The 22,546-nt window shown below is 44.4% G+C and overlaps 2 protein-coding genes across 6 annotated transcripts in view; one reads left to right on the top strand and one right to left on the bottom strand.

The window, feature by feature from the left end:
• Nucleotides 1–9,288, bottom strand: part of na (sodium leak channel non-selective protein na) — a 59,832-nt gene extending 50,544 nt beyond the window's left edge. For 2 of the 3 annotated variants that reach the window (XM_089546001.1, XM_089545999.1), the window contains exons 1-6: nt 9,143–9,288; nt 7,406–7,521; nt 6,128–6,313; nt 3,379–3,462; nt 2,867–3,006; nt 2,140–2,268 (exon numbers count right to left, since the gene is read on the bottom strand). In XM_089546001.1, coding sequence (XP_089402127.1) covers nt 2,140–2,268; nt 2,867–3,006; nt 3,379–3,462; nt 6,128–6,313; nt 7,406–7,507 — 641 coding nt within the window. In that variant the 5' untranslated portion in view covers nt 7,508–7,521; nt 9,143–9,288. Of the gene's footprint in view, nt 1–2,139; nt 2,269–2,866; nt 3,007–3,378; nt 3,463–6,127; nt 6,314–7,401; nt 7,522–9,142 lie in introns of all 3 variants that reach the window. The other variant, XM_089546002.1, reaches the window with a different exon arrangement.
• A 309-nt stretch (nt 9,289–9,597) lies between these two features.
• Nucleotides 9,598–22,546, top strand: part of LOC149343688 (anillin-like protein 1) — a 47,240-nt gene continuing 34,291 nt past the window's right edge. The window contains exons 1-7 of one of the 3 annotated variants that reach the window (XM_089545996.1): nt 9,598–9,804; nt 10,378–10,495; nt 10,894–10,998; nt 12,334–12,657; nt 18,424–18,552; nt 20,204–20,287; nt 21,632–21,717. In XM_089545996.1, the coding sequence (XP_089402122.1) occupies nt 10,423–10,495; nt 10,894–10,998; nt 12,334–12,657; nt 18,424–18,552; nt 20,204–20,287; nt 21,632–21,717 (801 nt within the window). In that variant the 5' untranslated portion in view covers nt 9,598–9,804; nt 10,378–10,422. Of the gene's footprint in view, nt 9,805–10,103; nt 10,496–10,893; nt 10,999–12,333; nt 12,658–18,423; nt 18,553–20,203; nt 20,288–21,631; nt 21,718–22,546 lie in introns of those variants that run through there. The other 2 variants (XM_089545997.1, XM_089545998.1) reach the window with 2 other exon arrangements.

Genomic DNA, 22,546 nt, shown 5'->3' with positions numbered 1-22,546 from the left:
TCCCCTGGCGATGCAAAGTTCTGTGAAAGGAACATTTTAAACAATAGGCCAAGCTCGTATGACAACTGGATGCAATGAGTTTTGTGCATGCGTGCGTTTTAAGCACTCCTGCCGTGAGCTGTGCAGAACGCCATGTCATATCAATTCAGCTTTGCGCTGTAGCCTTCCTAGTGACAGGCCAACAACAATTTACTGAAATACTCAATAGATGATGGCAGCTATGCCCCCAGACTAATTTCCTCACATCTTTCACCACAAATGTTTACCGCTTTTCAACTTTCTTTGTGGCTGCCTCTTGTATGAAAGTCATGCTTCTTGTAAACAAGAACATTTGCAATGCTGTAGTGCACTGTACTGAGCCTCACTGCCTCTGCACTGCTGAGTCCTAGTTTATACATACATTCCTTAATAAAATGCCTCTGAGCACTGAAACCTATATACAAGGGACATTCCGAAAGTAAGCTTCGTCATTTATTTTCCTGCAAAAACTTTAATGCCTAAAAAAAATACACCAAGGCATCATGAACTACACACCTTGCACTAATGTTTGACGTAGTCGCCACCGACATTAAGGCATTTGTTGTACATGCAATCAGTTTGAAGAAACCCCTCGGGTAAAACTCGGTGCCCTGCGATGCAAGGAACTGTGGCACAGCCTGTTCCACCTCAGCATTGTTTTGGAAGTCACATCCCGAGAGTGTGGCTTTCAATGCAGGGAACAGGTGAAAGTCCGATGGGGCAAGATCATGGATGTAGGCAGGGTGATCCAATCTCTCCCATCCGATGTGACGATTCTGATTTTTGTGAGACTTGCTGTGCATGGTTTTGCATTGTCGTCCAAGAGCACAGCATCTCCACTCAAGAGCCATGGTCTCTTCCATCGAATGGCAGACCTCAGTTGGGTGAGGGTATCGCAGTGATGTGCAGCATTTATGGTCCCTTCACAGAGGAAATCCAGGAGGATCACACCTTTCGCGTCCCACAAGACTGCGGCCATAACCTTTCTCGAGAAGGGTGACACTGATGTTTTTCCTCAGTGGTGAACTGGGATGCTTCCACGTCATTGAGGCGGCCTTGGTTTTTGGCGTAAAGTGGTGCACCCATGTCTCAACACCTTTGCTGAGTCTGAACAGGAATTCATTTCCCTTTCCCGCATACCACATCAAGTGATTAAGGCTGATTTCCATTCTTGCGCTCTTGTGATCCGGGGTCAGGTTTCTAGGCATCGATCTTGCAGACACTTTTCTGTAACCCAACACATCATGGAGCATGTGATGGGCCTGAGCACGACCAATCCACAGTGTGGATGCCATAACCTGACACCATTATGTACCTGTCTGCTAACATCATATCCTGTACTCTAGCAGATGTTTTCAGTCGTGGATATGGAGGGACACCCAGTTCGGCCTTCACCTTCCAGAATCCGCCTTCCTTCATTGAACATGCAACACCAGCAACAGGCCATTTGACGAGACATAACCTCTTCACCATAAACGATCTGTAGGCGTTTAAGGATGACAAAAACATTATAGGCCCACGTGCCCATTCATACCGGATAACAGCACACACTTCCTCTGGCAACCATGCTGTCAGCACACGTCTGCCTGTCATTGTGATTTGCACTCAAATAACCTCAGGCATGCCGATCTGCTGCTACCCTCTTTTCTTTGGCGCTCTGCGCATGCGTCACTCTTCCTCCGCTGACGCTCCTTCCATCATTGAACCAGCAACAGGTGTGGATTCTTATGGCGATTGTTCGTTTCACCTGGTGTACCATCTTCTCTTTAAAAAAAAAATGACGAAACAAACTTACTTTCGGAACGTCCCCCATATAGTATATTACATATCATCGTTCACTTGACTGAAAAAAAACAAAACAATCAAGGGCTCATAATAAGAAGCGCATTTAAAACTCATTTCCTCATGCTTAGCAACCACGTCTCACATGCACTGCTCACCTTGTCATCAACAAAAAAGTACAGCTTTACAAGGCAAGCTAACTAAAGCCCTAATGAAGTATAAGAGCCACCACAGCATCCAGTCAAAAATTAGTTGTGATGCGAGCTTGGCACAATGTACGTCACATGCACTTTGCTCCATCAACTGTGTGCACGATGAAAGCAATTCTGCCACACTCACTCTGCAATCGTTCCATTTCTAACACAGTGGCTGCTCATCTCGCCAAAAAACTGTACTCCCAGCAGACCATACAGGGACATAAAGAACAGGAAGAACAACGTCACATTGTATATCTGCTGGCTTGATCGCCTGTAAGGAAAGAAAAAAGACACTCGGTTAGCACAGTTAATTTTTCATGTGTAGAACTAGCATCTGGAATTCTGATAAAAAAAACTATGGGGATGCTGACATTTGTGATCATGAAGTCCTGAGCTGCTTAACAAAACTTCCCATTCACACTTCCTTTCACTTCAGTCTGAAAACTTCCCTGCAATGCAATGTGTCATACTGAGAAGACAGCTTGCAGGTTTTCATCACGGAATATTAAAACAAGTTACTTGTGTTGGCAAGCTGTGAAGTTGAAACCGCAGCAGTGCATGGCTCACACACAGTAACTACAAACATCTTGTATCAAATATCTAATATTCTCTGCCTTAACTTTTTGATGAACTTTACTTTGGTGCTCTTCCAGGAAAAAGAATTACAATAAACATCTTGCTGCGCATAGCCGGGCATCTACAAAAGAGTGTTGGTGGCTTGCTATGCCAAGTGAGTACCAAAGTGAACTCTTGTTTCATTACCACAAGAAAAAATTCAACACGTGCTTTGCTCTTATACAAGACATACGTTAAAAGAAAACCTATCATGCTAAAAATGAGGAATTTTCTAAGCACATCATTATGCTCACTTGAAAATTTGGTTGATTCGGGACTTTGGCATTGAGAACTTGAGGAAGACTCGAATAAATCGGATCATGATGAGAGGTCGGGGAGCTCGCAGGATGGACAGGTAGGAGAACTTGGGAACCACTTCCGTGATCTCGAAAACCTGGCAGATGCAGCAATGATGAACATCAGTGCTTGTATGCATGCTTGCAATTTTATAAATCTTCTGCTAGCTTTAACCTGAGTATTGATATAGGTCTGAAAGCACACTGAGTTAGCACACAAGTAAAGAAACAAAGCAACACTTGCAAATTTTTGGAACACTACTCAGGTTTGAAATAGCACAGAGTCTGTAGAGCAGTTCACACCAAGATGAAGCATGCACCACGATAAAATACACACTACAGATAATAAAAAAAAAAATGAAAATCAGATTTTTCAAAGTGTAACCTGCTTTAGTACTACCTACTTTGGTTTCCCAAGGCATTCACTAAATATATATAGTCTGTCAGAGAACTGCAGACATGTAGATTACCTGAAGAATAACTGATATCCAAAGAAAAAACACCATCGTGGCATCGAATTGGCACCACCGGTCTTTCAGGTACGGTGACTCTCCCTGAAGAAAAAAAAATGTGAAGGTGAAGTTTATAGAGATTAACAACAGGACCACTGAAGAAGACAGGGTGATCCAGACAGCTTAAAATGTCACAGGTAATCAAAGGCAGATGCAATTATAATGAGTATAATGCAGAAAAATTGATAGAATGCGTTCACCAGCCTTTCAAAGTACAGGTCCATTCAAATTGATACCATGTATACTTTTAAGATAACGGAACATTGTAGGAACTGTGTTCAGTCAGCACATTTAGTGATGCTCAAAGATGACAGTGGTCATCATAAAAGGATATCACAAAAATGCGTAATTGTGGCCACACAATTTGAATACTATCTACTTTTACAGGATGATGCAAGTCGGGTTGTTAATGAAGAAAAAAAAGGACTGAAATAAATCAAAGTTAACGTAAGCTTCCTTTGCTAGGAATTCCCTTTCACATTTTCTTCTTAAAACTGGCTCTAGCTTTGCATAGCTGCTGTTGTAAGCTTTTTCACTTACAGGCTTGTAGGCTGGAGAATCATGCTAAGAAGGTATAAAGCGTATATAAAAATAGAAGAATGAAGAATGGTATTACATGCAATGTGCCATTACTGTATTGTTACTGAGGTTGCAGCTACATGATGCTAACACACAGAAGCCATCCAGTCATGTGTATATTGTCACAGATGGGTCCTTAAGCACACAGGCTCGGCACAGGCCGCAAACAGAGAAGCAGAGTCTCAGCTCCGAGAGCACGCGAGTTCCTCACTTCCTCGTCCTTTCGGCACCGCCCGGGGACACCTGGCAGCATTATATACTTCTGTCCTTATTGCCTACTTCTCCCCTGAAAATTATAACTGCACTGTGCTTCAAGATCCAGTTCTATTTTGGTACCTATACACATTCCTAGAGACTTCAGGGGTGGTATTCTGCCGGTGTCGCCTTTTGCGACATGTCGCATATGGGCGGGGCCTAAAAAAGTGCTTACAGATGCTCGAAGAAACGGAAAAAGCCGCTGTCACTTTCGTCTGCGGTGCATTCATTCACTCCGAGAAGCGACAATTTACCACTGCTGATCCACTAGCAGCAGTAGTTTCGTATCTTTTATAGCAAGAATATTTGCCATCACATGACGTCTATTGTGCAAAAAAACATTTGCAAATTTAATATAAACTCGCTTTACTTCATTTAAGTCTATAAAACACCGCGAAAAAGCTTCAAATCTATTTTTCTTTCGTTCCGGACGGTTGTGCTAGGTTTCGGCTGCGTTTCGGGCAGTTGCAGACGGTAGCAGTGTAGCTGGAGGTCCCATTAGGCTTGCGCGCTCCAGAATCGAAAGCGTATCTAAAAAACTAGGCTGAATTGCAGCTTAAACTTTATCGTCGAAGCAAGGTAAGTCATAGCGAAAAGTAACAACACCAGTAGTTGCCGGTAAACATGCCGACCGGAATCGCAAGGACTGCTGAATTGGCTGAAGCGGGCGGCTCTCGCTTGAAAGGACGTCGCCATGTTTTCACGCCAAGGGCGCAAAAGCCGCAACTGCCGATTGCGTTCGTACGCTAACGGTAGCCCGTCGCCCGCACGAATCGCTTCAGCGCATTCCGTTGTTCGACTAAGCGTAGTAAATTGGGGCGACGTCACGATGACGTAACAGGAAGGCGGGTCCGTGTCGTCACGCCGCCGTCACCGCGGCTCGAGCCAATCAGCGAAGAGCGAATGCGACATGTCGCAAAAGGCGACACCGGGAGAATACCACCCCTGTACATGATCAGAAAAAAAGGACAAGTCCAGAGTTCATCCAATTCATCCAATAATAACAATATTTTCTGAGTATGCATGCAACACACATCCAAGCATGGTGACATGTACTATAGGGGACAGAAGCCCCCAGAATGCACAAAAAGTGATATAGGCACACAGGTCGCCTCTCTAGCAACAATCGCTCCATTTCGCTACTACACTTCACAGCACGAGTCCGAATTTCACCTCCACATGCGCAGTATCGAGCCACTGGCTTAATAACACAGATATCAGCTTTGATCGCAGCTCACATGTACATATGTGTGTCTGTGTACTTTCAGCCTTTTCTGCAGCAGTGTGTGGTGTGTGCATACGAGTTTGTGCCGGGATGTGAGAGTGTGCACAGCTCTTACCTGCAACCGTGCACAGTGTGTGTGTGCAAGACATATGCTGCATGTGGAAGACATGTGCAGCATATGTGCTACACGTCATCTGCGCAATATGAGTAGCACCCAGTGTGTGCATGGTCTCCTCTACAACCCAGATCACCCCAAGCAATTCATTGTATTACGACAGCATCACCCTCCATTCGTACCCTAACTCAACTCTCCTTTTACTTTCCCTTTCCCCTTCCCCAATGCGAAGTAGCAGGCCAGGGTCACCTTAACGCTGGCCGACCTCTCCACTTTTCCTTTCGTTAAATTACTTTCTCTCTGAAAACTTTTGTCCCTGACAGTACACAGCTAAGCAGTCATTTGATGCAAGCAAAGGCCCTCAAAAAGTTCCTCTGTTCTCCGTAAAAAGTCCTCCTAAAATGTACGCTAATAAAGGAGCACATGTCTTGTGAACAGCTCACCGACATGTCAAATGTGACAAATGGAGGCAGCAGCAACCCAGTGAATGGACAGAGAGCGCATGCAGGTGAGTAAGTGGGCAAGGCACGCACCGTAATGAGTCCCCGGATGTGCATCTTGGCAATCATCTCTGCAGTGAAGAGCAGAGTGGCAAAGATGTCCCAGCAGAAGGTGACGTACACAAGGGTCGGGTGCTTCTCAAACGTTCGTGTGGTGTTAAGGCTAACGGAAACCAAGGACAGAAGCGCACACATACGAAGTACTCGTCGCACCCATACCTGCACGGTGGAGACAGGTGCGCGGTCAGCAAAGGCACAATAACGCTACTTTAAGTCCAGTAAAAAAAATCATCAGCTAACTGATCATTGGGTTTTTTGAAACATCATTTACGGCACGCCCCTAAAAGTATTAAACTTCTTGCCTACCAATCACTCATCTGATCAAAACCAGAATACGCATCTGCTATCTAGAGCCCGCAACAAGCATATCTCATCAGTTCACTAGAATCTGTCCAAAATCGTGCCACGAGGTTCATTCATTCTGCCTATTCGTACGACATCAGTGTATCGTCGCTTAAACGACAATCAGGTTTATCAACCCTCGCCCATCATCGTCGCATTGCTTCTCTTAGTCTGTTCCATAAGTTTTTTACAGTTCCTTCGGCCAACCACCTTACATCACACCGCCAGTTCGCAATCTCATCACACCGGCCATCCACTACAAGTTTCACGCCAACGCGCCCGCCCCGTCACTTTTTCTGCATCATTTTTTCTTCGCACTGCAAAAGACTGGAATGGCCTTCCCTATGATGTTGATGCCATCACCTGCCCATTAAGTTTTGTTAACAGTTTAAATATGCACTACATAAATATTATGTAGGAAATCATATTCAATCAATATTTGTACTCCCACCCCTTATGTAATACCCCCAAAGTGGGGTCTTTAAGGTAATAAAGTGAAGTGTTATGTCATTTGATGATGCATAACAAAGTGAATAATACAGAAGCAACACGGAGCGCAGTGCAACGAGAATTTGTATGAAAAAAATTACAGCGCAAATAAATTTGGCACATACAAACAAAATGAACACAACAGCATCCATTTTTTTTTTCTTTTAGCTTTGAACACTGTGGACTACATTCTAAATTAAAAGCAATTAATACACCAAAATACCTTGTTTTGCACTCCACGTCATATAAAGCTAGATTTTAATAAAGTACATACAATGCAAAAGTGTGCCTACATGACAGTAAAATGAACACTTCATTAAACATAAAAATTTATCTAAATACTATCAGTGTCATAACTTTAATTAATTGTTATTCCTTTCAGTTCATGACATCTGGTAAAAACAATTAGTGTGTACTTGCCTTGTTAACCCACTCGATATCAGCATTTTCGTTAAGGCTTTCATCAGGTCCATAATCTGCGAGGATTGGCTCTCCCCGGACGCTTTGTTTTCTGGCTAGCATTGTTCACGTATAGACTGGAAAAAACAGAAAGCAAGTTATAATTCCACACACATACATATAACCAAAAGTTTGAAAATTTGACACATATATATGGTCAATACAAACTCTATATTTCTATTAATGAATATAAAAAACAAATAATGCTCACATGCAGACCGGCACCTATATACATGCCAATCAATACAATATATTCACTTAATAACAGATATATATAGATCAGAATCAGTCTTTATTTGTTGACACATTTTGAGAGTACAGCATATTATGCAGAAGGAGGTCCCGAAGTCAGAGACTGTAATGGGACCTCCTGATTAAATACATCCAGTAAAACATTTAACAGCATACGACAGATCAGATAAATATATAAAACTGAATATACACGTATGGGACACAATTATAGCAGACACATGGGAGAGAAATAAAAGCTATTAAAAAGGACCACTGAAACATATAAAGTTGTACATAACTATACAAGCTGATGTTATACTGAATTATAATGAAGATCATGAAGCAGTGCAAAATGCATGTAGGAAGAAATGAAAACAAATTAATCAGAATTAGGGCTCATTGCTAAGGATTGATCGTTCAAAGTGTGCTATAAAGTTGAAAATTGAATGAGCATTTTTTAGTTCTATCAGTATAGTGTCCCAAACAGCAACTGATGAGAAATGAATTGCCTGTTTTCCGTAATTGGTGCGACTTTAGGTAGGACAATATTGTTATTGAGTGCAAACCGATTTATGTTGGCATTTACAAGATAACACTGTGGTATGAGAGGAAGAGAGATTAGATTGTTGACAAGTTTGTACATGAGACTGCCAAGAGAATATCTGTTATTAAGTGAATATATATATATATATATATATCGTGATTTTTATAGCGACATATATGAGCTCAGCCGGGTTGCTTTCTTTATAATTATGAACTTTTATTTGGAGATCAGGATCGAGGTTCCCAATTAAAAAAAAAACCTGTTGTTCAGGCATAAATATCAGAAGTACTTTCTTAAAAATCATGGTTAATTGAAAAGCATACCACGTGAAACTACCAAAATTCGGACATGATCAAAAGCATATATATGCGCTCTTGCTGCGCGTATAGTATGAATGAAAACAAGAACATACAAGTCATTCACCCACAGCTCTTTTCCGACTCTTCGGAAACCTAAACTTCTCACGTTTTATGTGAGAATCTACAAAGAAAACACCGCGTGCTTATCCAACCACCCATCGCCAGCTCACGCACCGCGCGGCAGGTTTATTTTTTCACCCGTTTACGTTTCACTCAGCGCCCACATCGCGGAGATATAGTATATACAAACCTTGAGCACCGTTTTCGGAACGGCCGGGCCCAGCATCTGGCACGGTCGCATGCGCGCACGTCTCGCCCCAATAACGCGTCTCGACTGCTGAGGCGCGCCGTATGCAGAGTCGTAAACGGCGAAGGCGCTAAAACTCGGCTATTGGTCGTTTCGCCGCTCAAAACGAACGGAGGTTAGCTCCCAGCTCCGTACGGCGCGACCGCCATCGATTTCATGGCTACCTGTCATCGCGCGCGATGGGATATGTTTGTTCAGCGCGCGAGGCGAAAAATAGGAGGCGATATATATCGCGAGGGCGATCGCCAGCCGCTCACCTTGGAGGTTCGTGGCAGTCCTATTAAGAAATGATCAGGATAGGTGAACAGGACGTCGACTCGAAGTCGCATTTTCCTCGGCCGGCCTGGTCATTCCACGCAGGGATGGATGCGGCGCCCCGGCGAAGAAGGAGCACCCAGAGCGGCGCAGGACGAGGAGGAAAAGCGCGGATGGTGGGCGCGGTGGAAAGGACATGCGCACTTGAACCTCCTCTCCTATCAGCCATTCTTTCTTTTTCCTTCTGTTGTGCCTATTAATAATTGTTCCCTAGATATCTTAAAAATAATAAAATAATAAATAATTTTATGTGTAATTTTATACGGTTAATTATTTATTTACAATAAAATTTTTTAGTTAGTATTAGCTGTACAAATGTAGCTAATCACCAACGCTACCTAGAGGGACGGCAACGGCAATTTTTTAAAAGTGTTTACCGAGTTTTCCGCTGATAAGCGCCGGCCGCCGGCGCGCAAAGGGCTCGTGACCGAGACAACCGGGATGTTTGAACGCTTCAAACGGCCCGTACTTGCTCTTATCTGATTTCGGTCGCCGGCCAGTATTTCAAATTTCGGCCGCGCCTCGGGCGTTTCCTTAACAACCCTTTTCCTTTCGAGAAAACCGCACAGCCGTCAAAATTGAGGAATTAGAAGCAGCGGCGCAGGTAAGTTTAAATGGGCGAAACTCTGCCTACCGTTTAAATGTTTCGTGAGCAATGTGTCCCGTTCTCATTGCCTAAGGAGAGTTCCACTGCGGTCTGTGTAGGTTTTATGAATGTTCTTTCCTACTGCGCTTTCTTCTCTACACGGTTCATAATTTTCTTTCAGCTTTAGTTACAGCGAGTTTCATGGCTTTCGGTGGCACTGCCGCCGGTCGCTTGTTTACTTGGCTGTCATCTTGAAATTTGATGCGAGCGCTGCTCGGATGACGCCCATCGTGTACCGCGACGGCTGTGAGTCGTTCGGAGAAGACGAGGGGTGGTCGCGGTATCCATTTCCGTTCGCGCTGCGTGTGTTTGCGACGATGTTCGAGGCCAGACAGACGCTTTCCTCCGAAGTTGACTCACTCTCGCCTGAGTTCCTCGTTGCTGTCTCAAACGGCGCGTTTGTTTCAAGGATGAAGTGCGAGCGCGTTGAACTCGGTTAGTGTCAGGCGGTGTGTGTACGCGTCGATATGGATATGCGGGCTCGTCCAAAAATTCGCGCAATGACGACACTAATTGCAGTGGTTTTTTCAGAGCCTCTTCACCCGTGTGAAGGCTCGCCAGAAGACCCCTAGCAAGATGCCGCCTTCCCCACGCAGTGGAAAACGCAAAATACAGGACGTGGCTTCTTCTGAAGCGGCCTCCTATTCCGGTGAGAAGTGTTTTCGTTACGTTTTTCGGGGCGTGTTTGCATATATATTGCTCTGTTAGGATGCTAGCTGTTTTGTTACCTCTGATTTTTTTTTTTATTTCTGCGCGCTTGTTGATTGCTGGTAAATGACGCAACCTTCATCCCAGTACAAAAAGGACTGACCTTAAAAACACATTTTACAACCAATAAGTTCGATTTGGTACCAATCGTTTGCGTTAGTTTGCCCTTTAAATACTAATTGTATTTCTTGCTCGCGTCTTGCAGAAGGTTACTCATTGAGTTTCTTCAGCTTGTTCAGTTTACTTTTATTGCCTGTACTTTGAATTATATGTTTAGCATGTTTTTCAGGCAGTGTACTTTGTGACAGTTAACATACATGCTTTCCTCGTTTCCTTTAGACCACAGCACTATCTTCAAGAAGATCTGTGCAGACGAGCTGGGCAGGGGTGTGGAGAGCGATAAAGATAAGGAAAACGACACACCAATGCCTTCACCCGAGCAGAGTGAGTGCCAGTTGCTTGTCAGATTTACAGAAATGTCAGTACAAATTGAAAATCTGCGACTTGCCGAAGCTTTTCTATTGTAGAAAACAAATGACGACAATGCTGAACTAATGCAATGCTTTTTGTTCTTTCATTACTCTGAATTTTTTTGCACTATATTTTAATTTGATTACAAGCCACGTTAATAGAATATATAGCATCCAGAGACTGCTTCCAATGATAACATCAACCCTTAGCAACCATTGTGTGCATTGCTGGACATACATATTTCTCCCTCTCCCTCTTTATGTGTCCACCCAAAGCGGCGCAGTTACAACTTTTTCTTTAGAACCTTTTCCTCCTCCTCCTGGTCTAATAAAGAGCAAGGTGTAGATGTCAGGCTGCTAAGATGTGTAGGTTTCTGTTGAATTTTCGCACTGTGTGCTGCAGATGAGCACTTACCCTTGCCTCGCGGTGCTTGTCGCGAAAAGGAAAATGTGGCTCATAATGGGCCTCTCCCTGGTGTAAACAATGTGATGTCAGATGGGCGTGGCCCTAATGAGCAAAGTCTCACACTATCGCTTCTGAACTGGTTTAGCATGTGTCGAGCGTTCCCTGCCACCTTGTTTCTTGCGATTAGACACTCCTTGGCACGTGTCACACCTGCTGTACCGTGTTAGAAGCCACACGTTTTCGCCACCGGACCACAACATGTGTCATCAGCGCACATGCCTGCTCATGACATGGGCTGGGAGAGATCTATTGGGCTCTAAAGATGATTGCAAAAGTATTCTGGTGGCAGATATCCAAAAAAGCAGCTTAAGTGACTGCTTTCTCAGCTAGGCTGGGTAGCATCTTGCAAGTACTATAGAATTCGGTTGCTGTGTGACCGATTTAAGCTGCAAATATGTGTGCCAGGTGCAAGATTAGTTAACCTTGGAAGCTCTGTGAGCCACATTCCTCAGTGTTTTGGTTTTGTGAGAATCTTGTGTATATGAACACAGTGGAGATTTTGCTTGTTGGAGGAGGGTGATTGATGACATGACTGATAAAATGAACCGAACACGAATGTGCAAAGCGATTGTTTATTTTTGTTTTTTGTTATCTTAACGTCCCTCCCTCGTGGTAGTAATGAATCAGGTCATGATGTGGTTTACTGCACCTTATTTTTTGTACCCAGTCAAGGTAATGTTCCCAAATAGTTTTTATTTTGTTGCCTTCATAAGTAGCATATCCTATCACAGGCTTTTTTCCATCAGCCATCTCATAATCTTTTATTTAGGGCAACTACTGTTACCTTATTAGTGATATTTGCTGTTCCTCTGACGATGCATCTTAATTGTGCGCAAATTTTAGTGCCACTGGCCAAGGGCAACAAACCGGAAGCCTTGAAGCTGGCGGCCCCAGCTGCAGCAGAAGGGGCCGTGCGCAGCGGCTGCAAAGGAGATGAGTCTACTGTGAAGGTCTCGGTGGCAGCGAGGGCTGCCCTCTTTGAAAATGCCATCTGTCAGTCGGGCGGCCGCGGCACACTTCCCGTCAAGAGGCCGGTCACGAGGCCACCTCTGAAGCAGTCGTTCTCCTCGTTCCATGTGGGAAGCTCATCTTCCGCGAAGACCAATGGATTTCCTCTTAGTGCAGCTGCTAAGCTGTCCACCAGTTCGCAAGAAGAGACCAAAGCAGGTCAGTCAATGCATTCGCTTTGTGGTTGAGTTTTAGGCAAAGAAATTTCTGTATTGCAAAGCAGACTGTTCTCTTCTCTTCAAATGCAAGAGTGATGAAATTTAGTTAATTCAGATTGCTCTTTTCTCTTGTACACAATAATCTATTTGAGGAGAAATTTGCCATTGCTGAAATGCGCAAACAGGTGGCAGATGCTTTCATCCAGAGTTAATAGAGTGCATTAGCACCCTTGTTTGATGGCCACTCTATGCCCATTTTAGGTGGTAAGAATGATTTGTAGGTATGAAGCAGAAGTTATGTAAACCTTTCAGGAGCTTGCTCAGTAGAGGTGCAGGGGTCTCTGCTTGAAAGGTAAGGAAACTGACACACAAAAAAAAAACATGCAAATCAACATAGTGTGAACATTAAATTTCAGGTGAAGTATGTATTCAACATATTGCCCTGGAAAAAGGTAGAAAAATCTGAGCTAAATAGAGTTCAAGCAGCGATCACATAGTGCACGCTTCTTGGTTTGCTTGAAAGTGCATGTCCGCCACCGTGGTGGCTCAGTGTTTATGGTGCTCGGCTGGTGACTCGGAAGACACAGGTTCGATCCCGGCTGCGCGGGTCGAATTTCTATGGAGGGGAAATTCTAGAGGCCCATGTACTGTGCGATGTCCGCATACGTTAAGAACCCCAGGTGGTCAAAATTTTCTGAGCCCTTCACTATGGCGTCCCTCATAGCCTGAGTCACTTTGGGACATTAAACGATCATAAACCATCCTTTAAATTTTTCCCTTGAGTTCCAGCTTGCGGGCCTAGGGCATTTAGTGGACAAAGGCAGCAAGGCATATTAAGTCAAGCCCTGGTTGAATTGCACCGCAGTTTTTGTAAGGGTATTACTGAATGCATTGACCGCTGTAGTCACCTTGACCAAAATGCTTCCTGTGAAATCTCTTGTTCTTTTTTGTTCATTCACTGACACATCGGGGGTAGCACATCTCGCTGTTGTGTGAATTGTCAGAAGTTGACTCCCACTGGTAATTGACTAGGCTTCTCTCTAGTTAATTTCTCACAAATAACTGTGCTGTCTTTAGACTAGGAAAACTCTCCTCCACTATTGAGCCAAGGGATGTGGTAACAAAAAATGGGCTGTGTACTACTTTGCAGAGACTTTGCACAGGTTGATTTAGTGCAGCTGTTGAGAGCATCTGCTTACATTAGGAACAGTGCCTGTGTTTGTACTTGTGATAGGGCTCTTTAATGCATAGTTAATAACTTCAGATGTAACATAAAGGTGACACGAGAATGCATGCAGGAGCCCGTATCTTGCATCCTTCTTTCTGCGAAACACTTGGGTGGCTCAGTGGTTATGGTTCTCAGCTGCTGACCGGAAAGATGCAGGTTCGATCCCAGCCGCGGCAGTTGCATGCTGATGGAGGCGAAATGCTAAAGGCCCGTTTACTGTGTGATGTCAGTGCACGTTAAAGGGAGACTGAAGCACTTTTTTTGGAAATCAGGCTGGCAGCGGCGTCCTATAGTTTTCCATGCTGTGTACTGGAATATCGCATCCAAATAAGGCAAAAACAAGCGTGAATTGACTTTTTTAGCCGAAATATGCGGCCTGTGCCGCGGGGCACGCCGCGCGGTGCGCCGCCGCCCGTGATTGGTCAAGAGAGGTCGTGACGTCACTTTGAGGACTGGAGAAGCTGCCGATGCGGATCCGGCGCTGTGTTGAGTGCAGATCGCAGCTTTCCGTGTCGTTGTAAAAGCGAATACGGCGACTATTTTTTTTTACTGACCTCCGAAGAAAAGGATACTACAGTTTGCTCATTCCACGTATCGCCTGAAACCAAAAAAGGCACAAGCAAAAAATTCTACGCCTAGCACAAGCATACGCCAGCGTCAAAGACGCGATGCAGACCATGCGTAAAAGGTGCCAGCACAACCTCGGCTCATATTCTCGGAAAGGAAGGGGTGCGAACAATACTCAAGTCAATTACCACCACCGGACGCCTCCTGGCTCGCCCAGGAGAGCGTCATCCTAAAGAAAAGTCCCAAAGCACTGTGTACGAAAAATCCTGTGCTTAGTACCCGGTGTTGCAGGTTGGGGCAAGAAAGTATTTCAAGGAAACGATGAAGGAGCACGAAGTTGATGTCAAAATTAGCGAAGCGCAGTGGCCAAGCACTGCGAGGCATGTGACCACAGGATAGTGAAGCAATCATTGTGCGCTGGAAACCAAGCCAAATACGCGCACAAGGCTGCTGCTTTACTCGTGGCGCGTTCAGCAGATGCCAGAAAATATTAATCGCTGCCTCGGAAACCTTCGCCCATCCTAGATTTGCAGTTTAGGTTCAGTGAAGTAGTTGCCAACTATATGTGTGTTTAAAAGCCAAGCTAGCTGCAACTCGCCCGCTTCCACAACTTGATGAAGAAACCGAGTAAGGTTGCGGTGTTTTTTTGCAAAAACTCGGTTGGCATTCATTTCTCTCATAAATTTGCATCCGAGATCAACGTCGAACGCTTTCATTTTAATCGCTTAGCTACGATTAAACGAGATGCCGCATATGAAGAGCTTCGATGCTTGCTTGCTTTGCTTTATTGTGCTTTGCTCTGCTTGCTTGCTTGTTTGGACACGTCGAACCGAGTATAAAATCACTAAACGAGCCTTGCTGAGCACGCCTCAGGTGGTCTGGCCTAAGGAGGTGGTCTAAGCTAAGGAGAGCGACATATGCTTCAGCCTCTATAAGGTTTCTGCACGGGCTAAGTGCGCATGTTTCTACTTTTAAAAGAGGCCCTTCTTCGGAATGGTGACACGCCTCCCATGCGCGAGAAAATCGAAGGAACTGTGTCATGGTTCAGCCGCGCCTTTTCGACAGAAATCTCCAGAGGTCACATTCGGGGCAAGCTCTGCATGTAGCCACTCTTAGGAAAATGCTTCGAGCAGAGTAGGCTTGCTTTGGTCAGCTTGAATTCTTCGTCACAGCAGCAAGCGCTTGCGCTGCGAGCTTATGATCTTGCGAAAAACAGTGGAAGACGACACAGTCTCGGCCGTATTTGTTCATGGACACGAACGCAGAGTAGTACCTCGTGTTGAATCTGATTCTCAAGGTCGGCTGACACGCTTTGTACGTCACAACGCACGCAGCATGAGAAAAAACGCGCGCTGAAAGCTCGCTCAGGTGCGCCGAAGTATCCCCGGCTCCTCAACGTGACGTCACGTTGGCCGACATGGACGAGGTTTCCCTCTCCGCTGTTCTCCTCTCCGGGGCGCGGGAGATTTGAACGTCGCGTTTTTAATTGGTGATTGCTCCACTGTTTTAGCCAAAATCGAAAAAATAATTTCACAGACGTGATCAGCAATGACACTACTTCAAAACCCTAAAAAATTAGCTGATTCGAAAACCGCCTCAGTATCCCTTTAAAGAGCCCTAGGTGGTCAATCATTTAGAGCTCTCCACTACAGCATTTCTCATAGCCTGAGCTGCTTTGCGATGCTAAGCCCCATAAAACCAAAACCAAACCTTCCTTATGTGTGTCATCCTTTGACCGTGCTGCTGTCATTCCGCATGCTGCATTTTCTTTACGGAGATGCCCGCAATGCACTGCTGCTGAAGTGCGTGCTGAAGTGCGTGCTGCTGAAGTGCGTGCACCTTCCTTTGGCATCTGCCATCTTTGTTGCAGGGTGGAAACACTTCTGTCAAACCTAGCTGTGTGTCTAGCGATCTGGAAAACGTCGAATCATAAGGGAAATTTTGGGCATCTTGAGCAATTAGAACAGTCACAGATACCACCAAAAAGTTGACAAAATTTGGGAAAAAGGCCGGCTAGAATTAATGCGTTGGCCTGGCCTGAATTGCAATTGTATACAGTGGATGCTCAACACATTGTGTACACTGCCGTGATATGTTTTCATTTCAAACGTGTATAAGGCATGACATCACGTCAACCTCTAATTTAGCGGCCTTCTTCTTGTCCACGAAGTGAGCACTGCATATACTGGCTTGTTCCGTTCTGGAGCTGCACTCCTATGTTTTGACTCGTGCAGACCAATAAACGTACTTCGCTGCATACTTATACACATGCTGCGAAAAATAATGTAAAGTATTTTGCTAAGAATTGTGGACCCAGTATTGCTCAAAATTTGCTTGCTTTTGGTTTTCTTATGCGAGTGCCACTCTGCCCTAACATGGCATAAAATCATTCTTTTTCTGGAAACCTTAGTTCTGGGTCACATTGATCTTGTAGGTTGTGCAGCAGCTGAAGAAAATGCAGGCTAGCCACTCTATTTTCGAGCTGTATTGACGAGGTCGCAAGCTGCTACTTTCCTTGAAAATGATCCTGTGCTTGTCCCATGGCACTGTTGTTGTCAAAAGGCGTGTCTGAATGAGTAAAGGGTGCCTTGTTGAAAGCCTGAAAGAACCTCTGGCAGCACGGCAAGTGTGTATGATGCCCTTATGAGAATGCGGAATGTCATTCGGAAACTATCCTGAACTTTTCTCACATTGAAGCTGTCTGTCACTATTGTTGATGCAGGTGCAATGCCTTTGAATATGACCACCACTGTTATTAACTATTAAAGCAACACGAGTATTTCCAAGTATAAATTTAACAAACTCTTGCCCGCCATGGTGGCTCAGTGGTTATGGCACTCGGCTGCTGACCCGAAAGTCGCAGATTCAATCTCTGCCACGGCAGTCTAATTTCGATGGAGGCAGAATTCTAGAGGCCCGTGTAGTGTGCGATGTCAGTGCACGTTGAAGAACCGCAGGTGGTCGAAATTTCCGGAGCCCTTCACTACGGCGTCTCTCATAGCCTCAGTCGCTTTGGCACGTTAAGCTCCCATAAACCATATGCCATAAACAAACTCTCAAATATGAGTGCAAATCAGCCAGGCGCTGTTGATGTGCTGAGAACAACAAAACTGCTGCCATAAAAGCTGTGCTGATTCTTGGTTCGTATGTGACGACATTTATGGGTTCATTATGGCCAGGGTTTACAGTGTGCCAAACCAATATGCAAGGGCTGGCAAGGGCTAAGCAGGCTATGTTCTGTCAAGGATGCTGCAATTGGGGTGACATTTCGAAGTCTGAACCATTTCTTGGGGGTCTCCAGGGAGCCTTGAAGGGGTTCTCTCGCTAAGAGGTCTTGCTCAAGTTATAGCCAAGGCTGTGACTCTCCATCCAATTTGCAAGTCATCTTGCTAACAAACACATTTGACCCCACTCTGCCAATGAGGGTATACCTGGCCATGTCAGCCACTAGTAGGAAATTTGCATTTTCTGTGCTTGAGCTGTGACGAAGGGAACATCACTGCTTGCAGAGCATGTTGGCCAGCTTGCAGTGTTTCATTGCGACAGTCTGTAGCTATGTTCTGTTTTCATGCAAGCATTAAGTCACCCTGTCATCATACGACTTTTTCCCCTATGAGTTGTACCTATGCACATGATTTCTCCTTTCGTGTAGTGCAGTGCCCGATAGTTGTCTGGGCTTTAATTTCAAGTAGAAGCTTATGTTTAGTTTCTTCGCTAAAATTTAAGCTGACTTTCATTTGTGGGTCAGCCATATGCCAAGCTGTGCTTATTTCCTGTTTTCACAGATTCATGGGAAAGATGTCAGGAAAAGCATACTGCACTAATTCATAATATGGACAATGTCTTTGTACATCTACAACCATGTATCTAGCAGTGTGCTCTCAGTTCACTGGGTGTCATTTTGTGTTATGGGGCTAAAATTGTGCCATTTAATTTAACCCGTTTGGATGACTTCCATTTTGGTCTTTGCAGTGGTAACTCCACCACCCTCTGGAAGCAAAGGGAAAGCGTCTGCTAGGCCTGGCACCCCAAAGAAGCCTGAATTGCCAGCACTTTCAATTATTAAGGAACCCAGTTGTGAAGCCCCCATTGTAAACGCAGGTGAGGCCTGATCCATTTAATAATGTGATCTATGCACTCTTTTCTGAATGCGCCCTATTTGCTTAGACTTGGTGCTTTTACTGTATGTTACAGGGCTACTCAAATGCTAGTTCATGCATAAGTACTTTGCGTCTTATAGTGAGATAATTTACAGCAGCCGCACTGGCTCAGTGGTTATCGTGCTACACTACTGACCTGAAAGATGCAGGTTCGATCCTGGCCACGGCGGTCTCATTTTGATGGAGGCGAAATTCTAGAGGCCCATGTACTGTGCGATGTCAGTGTGTGTTGAAGATCCCCAGGTAGTCAAAAGTTATCTGGAGCCCTCCACTACGGTGTCCCTCATAGCCTGAGTCACTTTGGGACGTTAAAACTCCATAAACTAAACATAAACCAAGCTGTCTCTTCAAGTTTCAGTATGCTTGCACTAAGGTCTCCACTCACCGATTTCGCCGATTTTTATCTGAAGTCTGCTTGATGTTGAAAGCCGAGCCTTCGAAACTGAAGTGCTGTGTACACCTTCGCAATTGGCCTAACCATGCTGAACTGTCGGTTATTTTTTAAATTTCAGTGTTTATGGCATTTCTTCTTAGTACTTTAAGGGGCAATTACCGGGGCTTTTCTAACAATTTGAGCTAATGTCGCATCACATTCCTTGGAGCCCCCTATCTCCAGCATAAGAAACTGTTCTTCAAAATACTAAGTGTAACTATTTTAAAACAGCAAGGAAACGAAGACTGAAATTCTATTCGTGGCCAGAGATGGTTCATTTGGTTGATGCCTTGATTACATCACATATTATAGGTAACGTGCATTTAATGGCTGAAATAGTGACTGGCAATGGTGAGTCGGTTCATAAAATGCCTAAGACGGCCTAATGCAAGTCTCAAAATTTGTTCTTCATGCGGAGAGGGGGCAGTAATGTGCGGATATTGTTTGTGACGTCACAAACTCAGTGCTGCCTGCAGAACATCACCTGAAACAAGGCCACGGAAATGGCAAAAGTTAAAATCTGTTTGGACAGGAATGAATTTTTTCACGGCTGCCAAACTTGGTGGAAATGATCAGGATGGGGTGGAGAACCTGCGGTAAATTAGAATACATGAATAAATTAGGAGACCTGAAGTTTCCTTTATATGCCAAATGCTCATAAACTCGATCCTGAATGATTTTTGTGCTATATTTCAACTTAGGATATGCATTTACCCGTAGTGTTGCTGCAAACTCACTTTGCTGAGGAAATTCTTATCAGATTGAAGAGATTTCTAAAAAGTGAAATATAACATTTATCTGATCAGTCATGTGACTGCAAAGGAAAGCCACAAAATTCTTTTCATAACTGGAGAAAAATTTTCCCTGCTCTGGAAACTGAACCTGAAACCATGGCCACACAAAAAATTCTCTACTAAGCTAGCCACAATTTCTTATTAGGTGGCAGGGTAAGGCCAAATTGTTTAAACATGTTTGACACTGCTGTTAGTTTGATGTGCTAGAAGGGGTCCGTTGGGGTGGAGATTTGTATCAGTGGAGTGTAGTTATAATAACCGAAGTCCTTATTAATGACAGTGTGTGAAACTTGTATAGAATTGCCTTGCAGTTAGTGGCAATACCAGGTGATTGTTAGTGTAATAGTTTGTGTTCTCCCTTGCAGGCACTCCTACTGAGGGAACTGGCCTGGCTGTAAGTGCGCAAAAGGAAGGTGCAGTCCGTGACTCTTCGGCAGCTTTGTCACCTGGTATGCGTGTTTTTCTTTTTGAGGCTATATGTAATATGAGTTGTATAAAATTTTTTTATGACCGGTACCAGTAACCAGTAAGTTTGCGGAGATATAGTGGTCGCATTTGGTAAAGGTCAGGGTTAATTTGAGAGACATGGGAGAGGCCTTTGGCCTGCAGTGGGCATGGTTAGGCTGATGATGATGAAGAACGTCAAGCAGATGCTGCTGCAAAGTTTGAGACATTAATGCCTAATAAAAAAAGTTTATATTGACAGCATATGTAAAGTAAAGGTACATCAAACATTGCTCACATTAGTAGTGGTGGAGTGCATAGCCTTGCACTTGTCATTTGTTGTAAGTGGTTGAGCGGGAAAACCTGTCACATTGGTCCACTGGTCGTGGTGCTTATCTGCTGACCCAAAAGACGCGGGTTCAATCTCGGCCACAGTGGTTGCATTTCGATAGAGGTGAAATGCTAGAGGCCCATGTGCTCTGCAATGTTATTGTACGTTAAAGAACCCCAGATGGTTGGAATTATTTGGAGCCCTCCAGTACGGCGCCCCTCATAGCCTGAGTCGCTTTGGGACATTACACCCCATCAAATAAATAAATGAATGAGTACTTGAGTGGGAAAAGTGCATTTTTGATCCTCCTTTTCTGTGTTTTTACTTGCCTTTTTAACACTGAGGGTAAATAGTGCAGCTATGAACATAGCATAGCGAGAAGTGCCCAAGGCTACTGAAAATAATTCGTGTTTTGTTGTCTTACTGTGCGCACAGTGAAGGACTAATACAATGTGTATAGGTGAAAAATAACCAGCTATGTTCTAAAGGGACACGGAGGACAAATAGAAGTTTGCCTGTACCAATACAATACAGCGTTTCTAATCTCAGAGGCCACTCTCGGTAAGCTGAAAAGACCAAAAAATGAAATACAGAGTCGCCCTCCTGGCCGATTTCACAAGTAAATTAAATTTTTTGCACGGATCTCAGAGGCTACCCTACACAGCCATTCACTTCAAAATGGTGGCAACCTGCCCTTTTTGGTGAGAACGTCACGAGTTTGAATTGACTGGCGGGGGAATTTTTAAATTCGATTTTCTTGTCAATGTCTTTCTGATATTCTTGTCAAAACTTCAACATAGCCAAAAGAGGCAGAGAATCGATTTTTACCCAGAACAATAGTTGGATGCAGTTGTCCCTTTAATGAGTGGACAGTGTGCTCCTGAAGGATGTGCATGGTAGGTTCATTGTGTGCTGCACGGAGGCAAAGGGATCATTAGTGTCCACAACCTCAACACAGTGCAATATTTCCTTCCTTGCGCTCTGTAATAATATTGGCTTCTGTACACTGTTGTCACAGGCAACAATTGTGAAGATGCAGATGACTCTGTCTTCGAAAACACTTCTCTGCCTCTTCCAATGGAGGAAGGGGACGACACACCTGAGGTATTTGCAAGCTTATTCAGTCTTTTCTTTGTTACTATGAAAACATGTTATGTCATGTCAGAGGCCAGCTGCTTAAGACTTCTACTGCTGTGGAGAAAGAAAAGAAACTGTACAGTTGTACAGCTGCTTTATGTTGCATTCTTGGTTTCTTCTTGGCAGTGCTTGGATACGTGTTATCAATTGGCATTTTCAGTCAGCCACAACAGTGCATATTAGGGCACTTGATCGGCAGTACTGGTGCATACTCTGTGACGGAGTGTACACTCTTAGAGAAGATTTTTGTGGTCTTCCCACCATGCCTTCCCTCATCACCCGCTTCACACATCTCCAAGAAAATTTCTGGTGCTCCGGTGTGCAACCCCAGCAGACATTGCAACTTGAACACGGCAGAAGGCCGCAACACACTGGTATAAAAAAGTCATAAAAGTGCCACTGTCTTGCTGCAGCTCTAAACTGGTTATCAACTTTACATGCCAGCAAAGCTGTAACTACCTGTGCTAAAACTATTTGCAGCAAGCAATAGTTAGCAGTGATGGATGCACTGCTCTAATCGCGCCAAAGTGTGCAAAGAACAGATTGCTGCTCCATCTTGCGCCAAACCATAATTTTAACTACTAATTGTGGCATAGTTGCACCAAGGCAAGGCTAAACAGAAAAAAAAAATACTGAGCCAATATTAACTCCCATTTCGCTAGAAGAGCGCAATGCACTGACGAAAGCGAAATCGCCTCCACCACCATGATCAACACGTCTGAAGGCATGAATTCAATCCAGCCGCTGTCGCGGTCGAGACTTCCAGTGCCGCTCTGCAAGTGCCTAGAGTTTGCAT

The sequence above is a fragment of the Amblyomma mixtum genome, chromosome 5 (assembly GCF_055824585.1).
Source record: "Amblyomma mixtum isolate Tamu chromosome 5, ASM5582458v1, whole genome shotgun sequence".
In the NCBI taxonomy this organism is placed as follows: domain Eukaryota; kingdom Metazoa; phylum Arthropoda; class Arachnida; order Ixodida; family Ixodidae; genus Amblyomma; species Amblyomma mixtum.
Note: the sequence above shows the minus strand (reverse complement) of the source record. Positions and strands in the feature narration are given on the sequence as shown.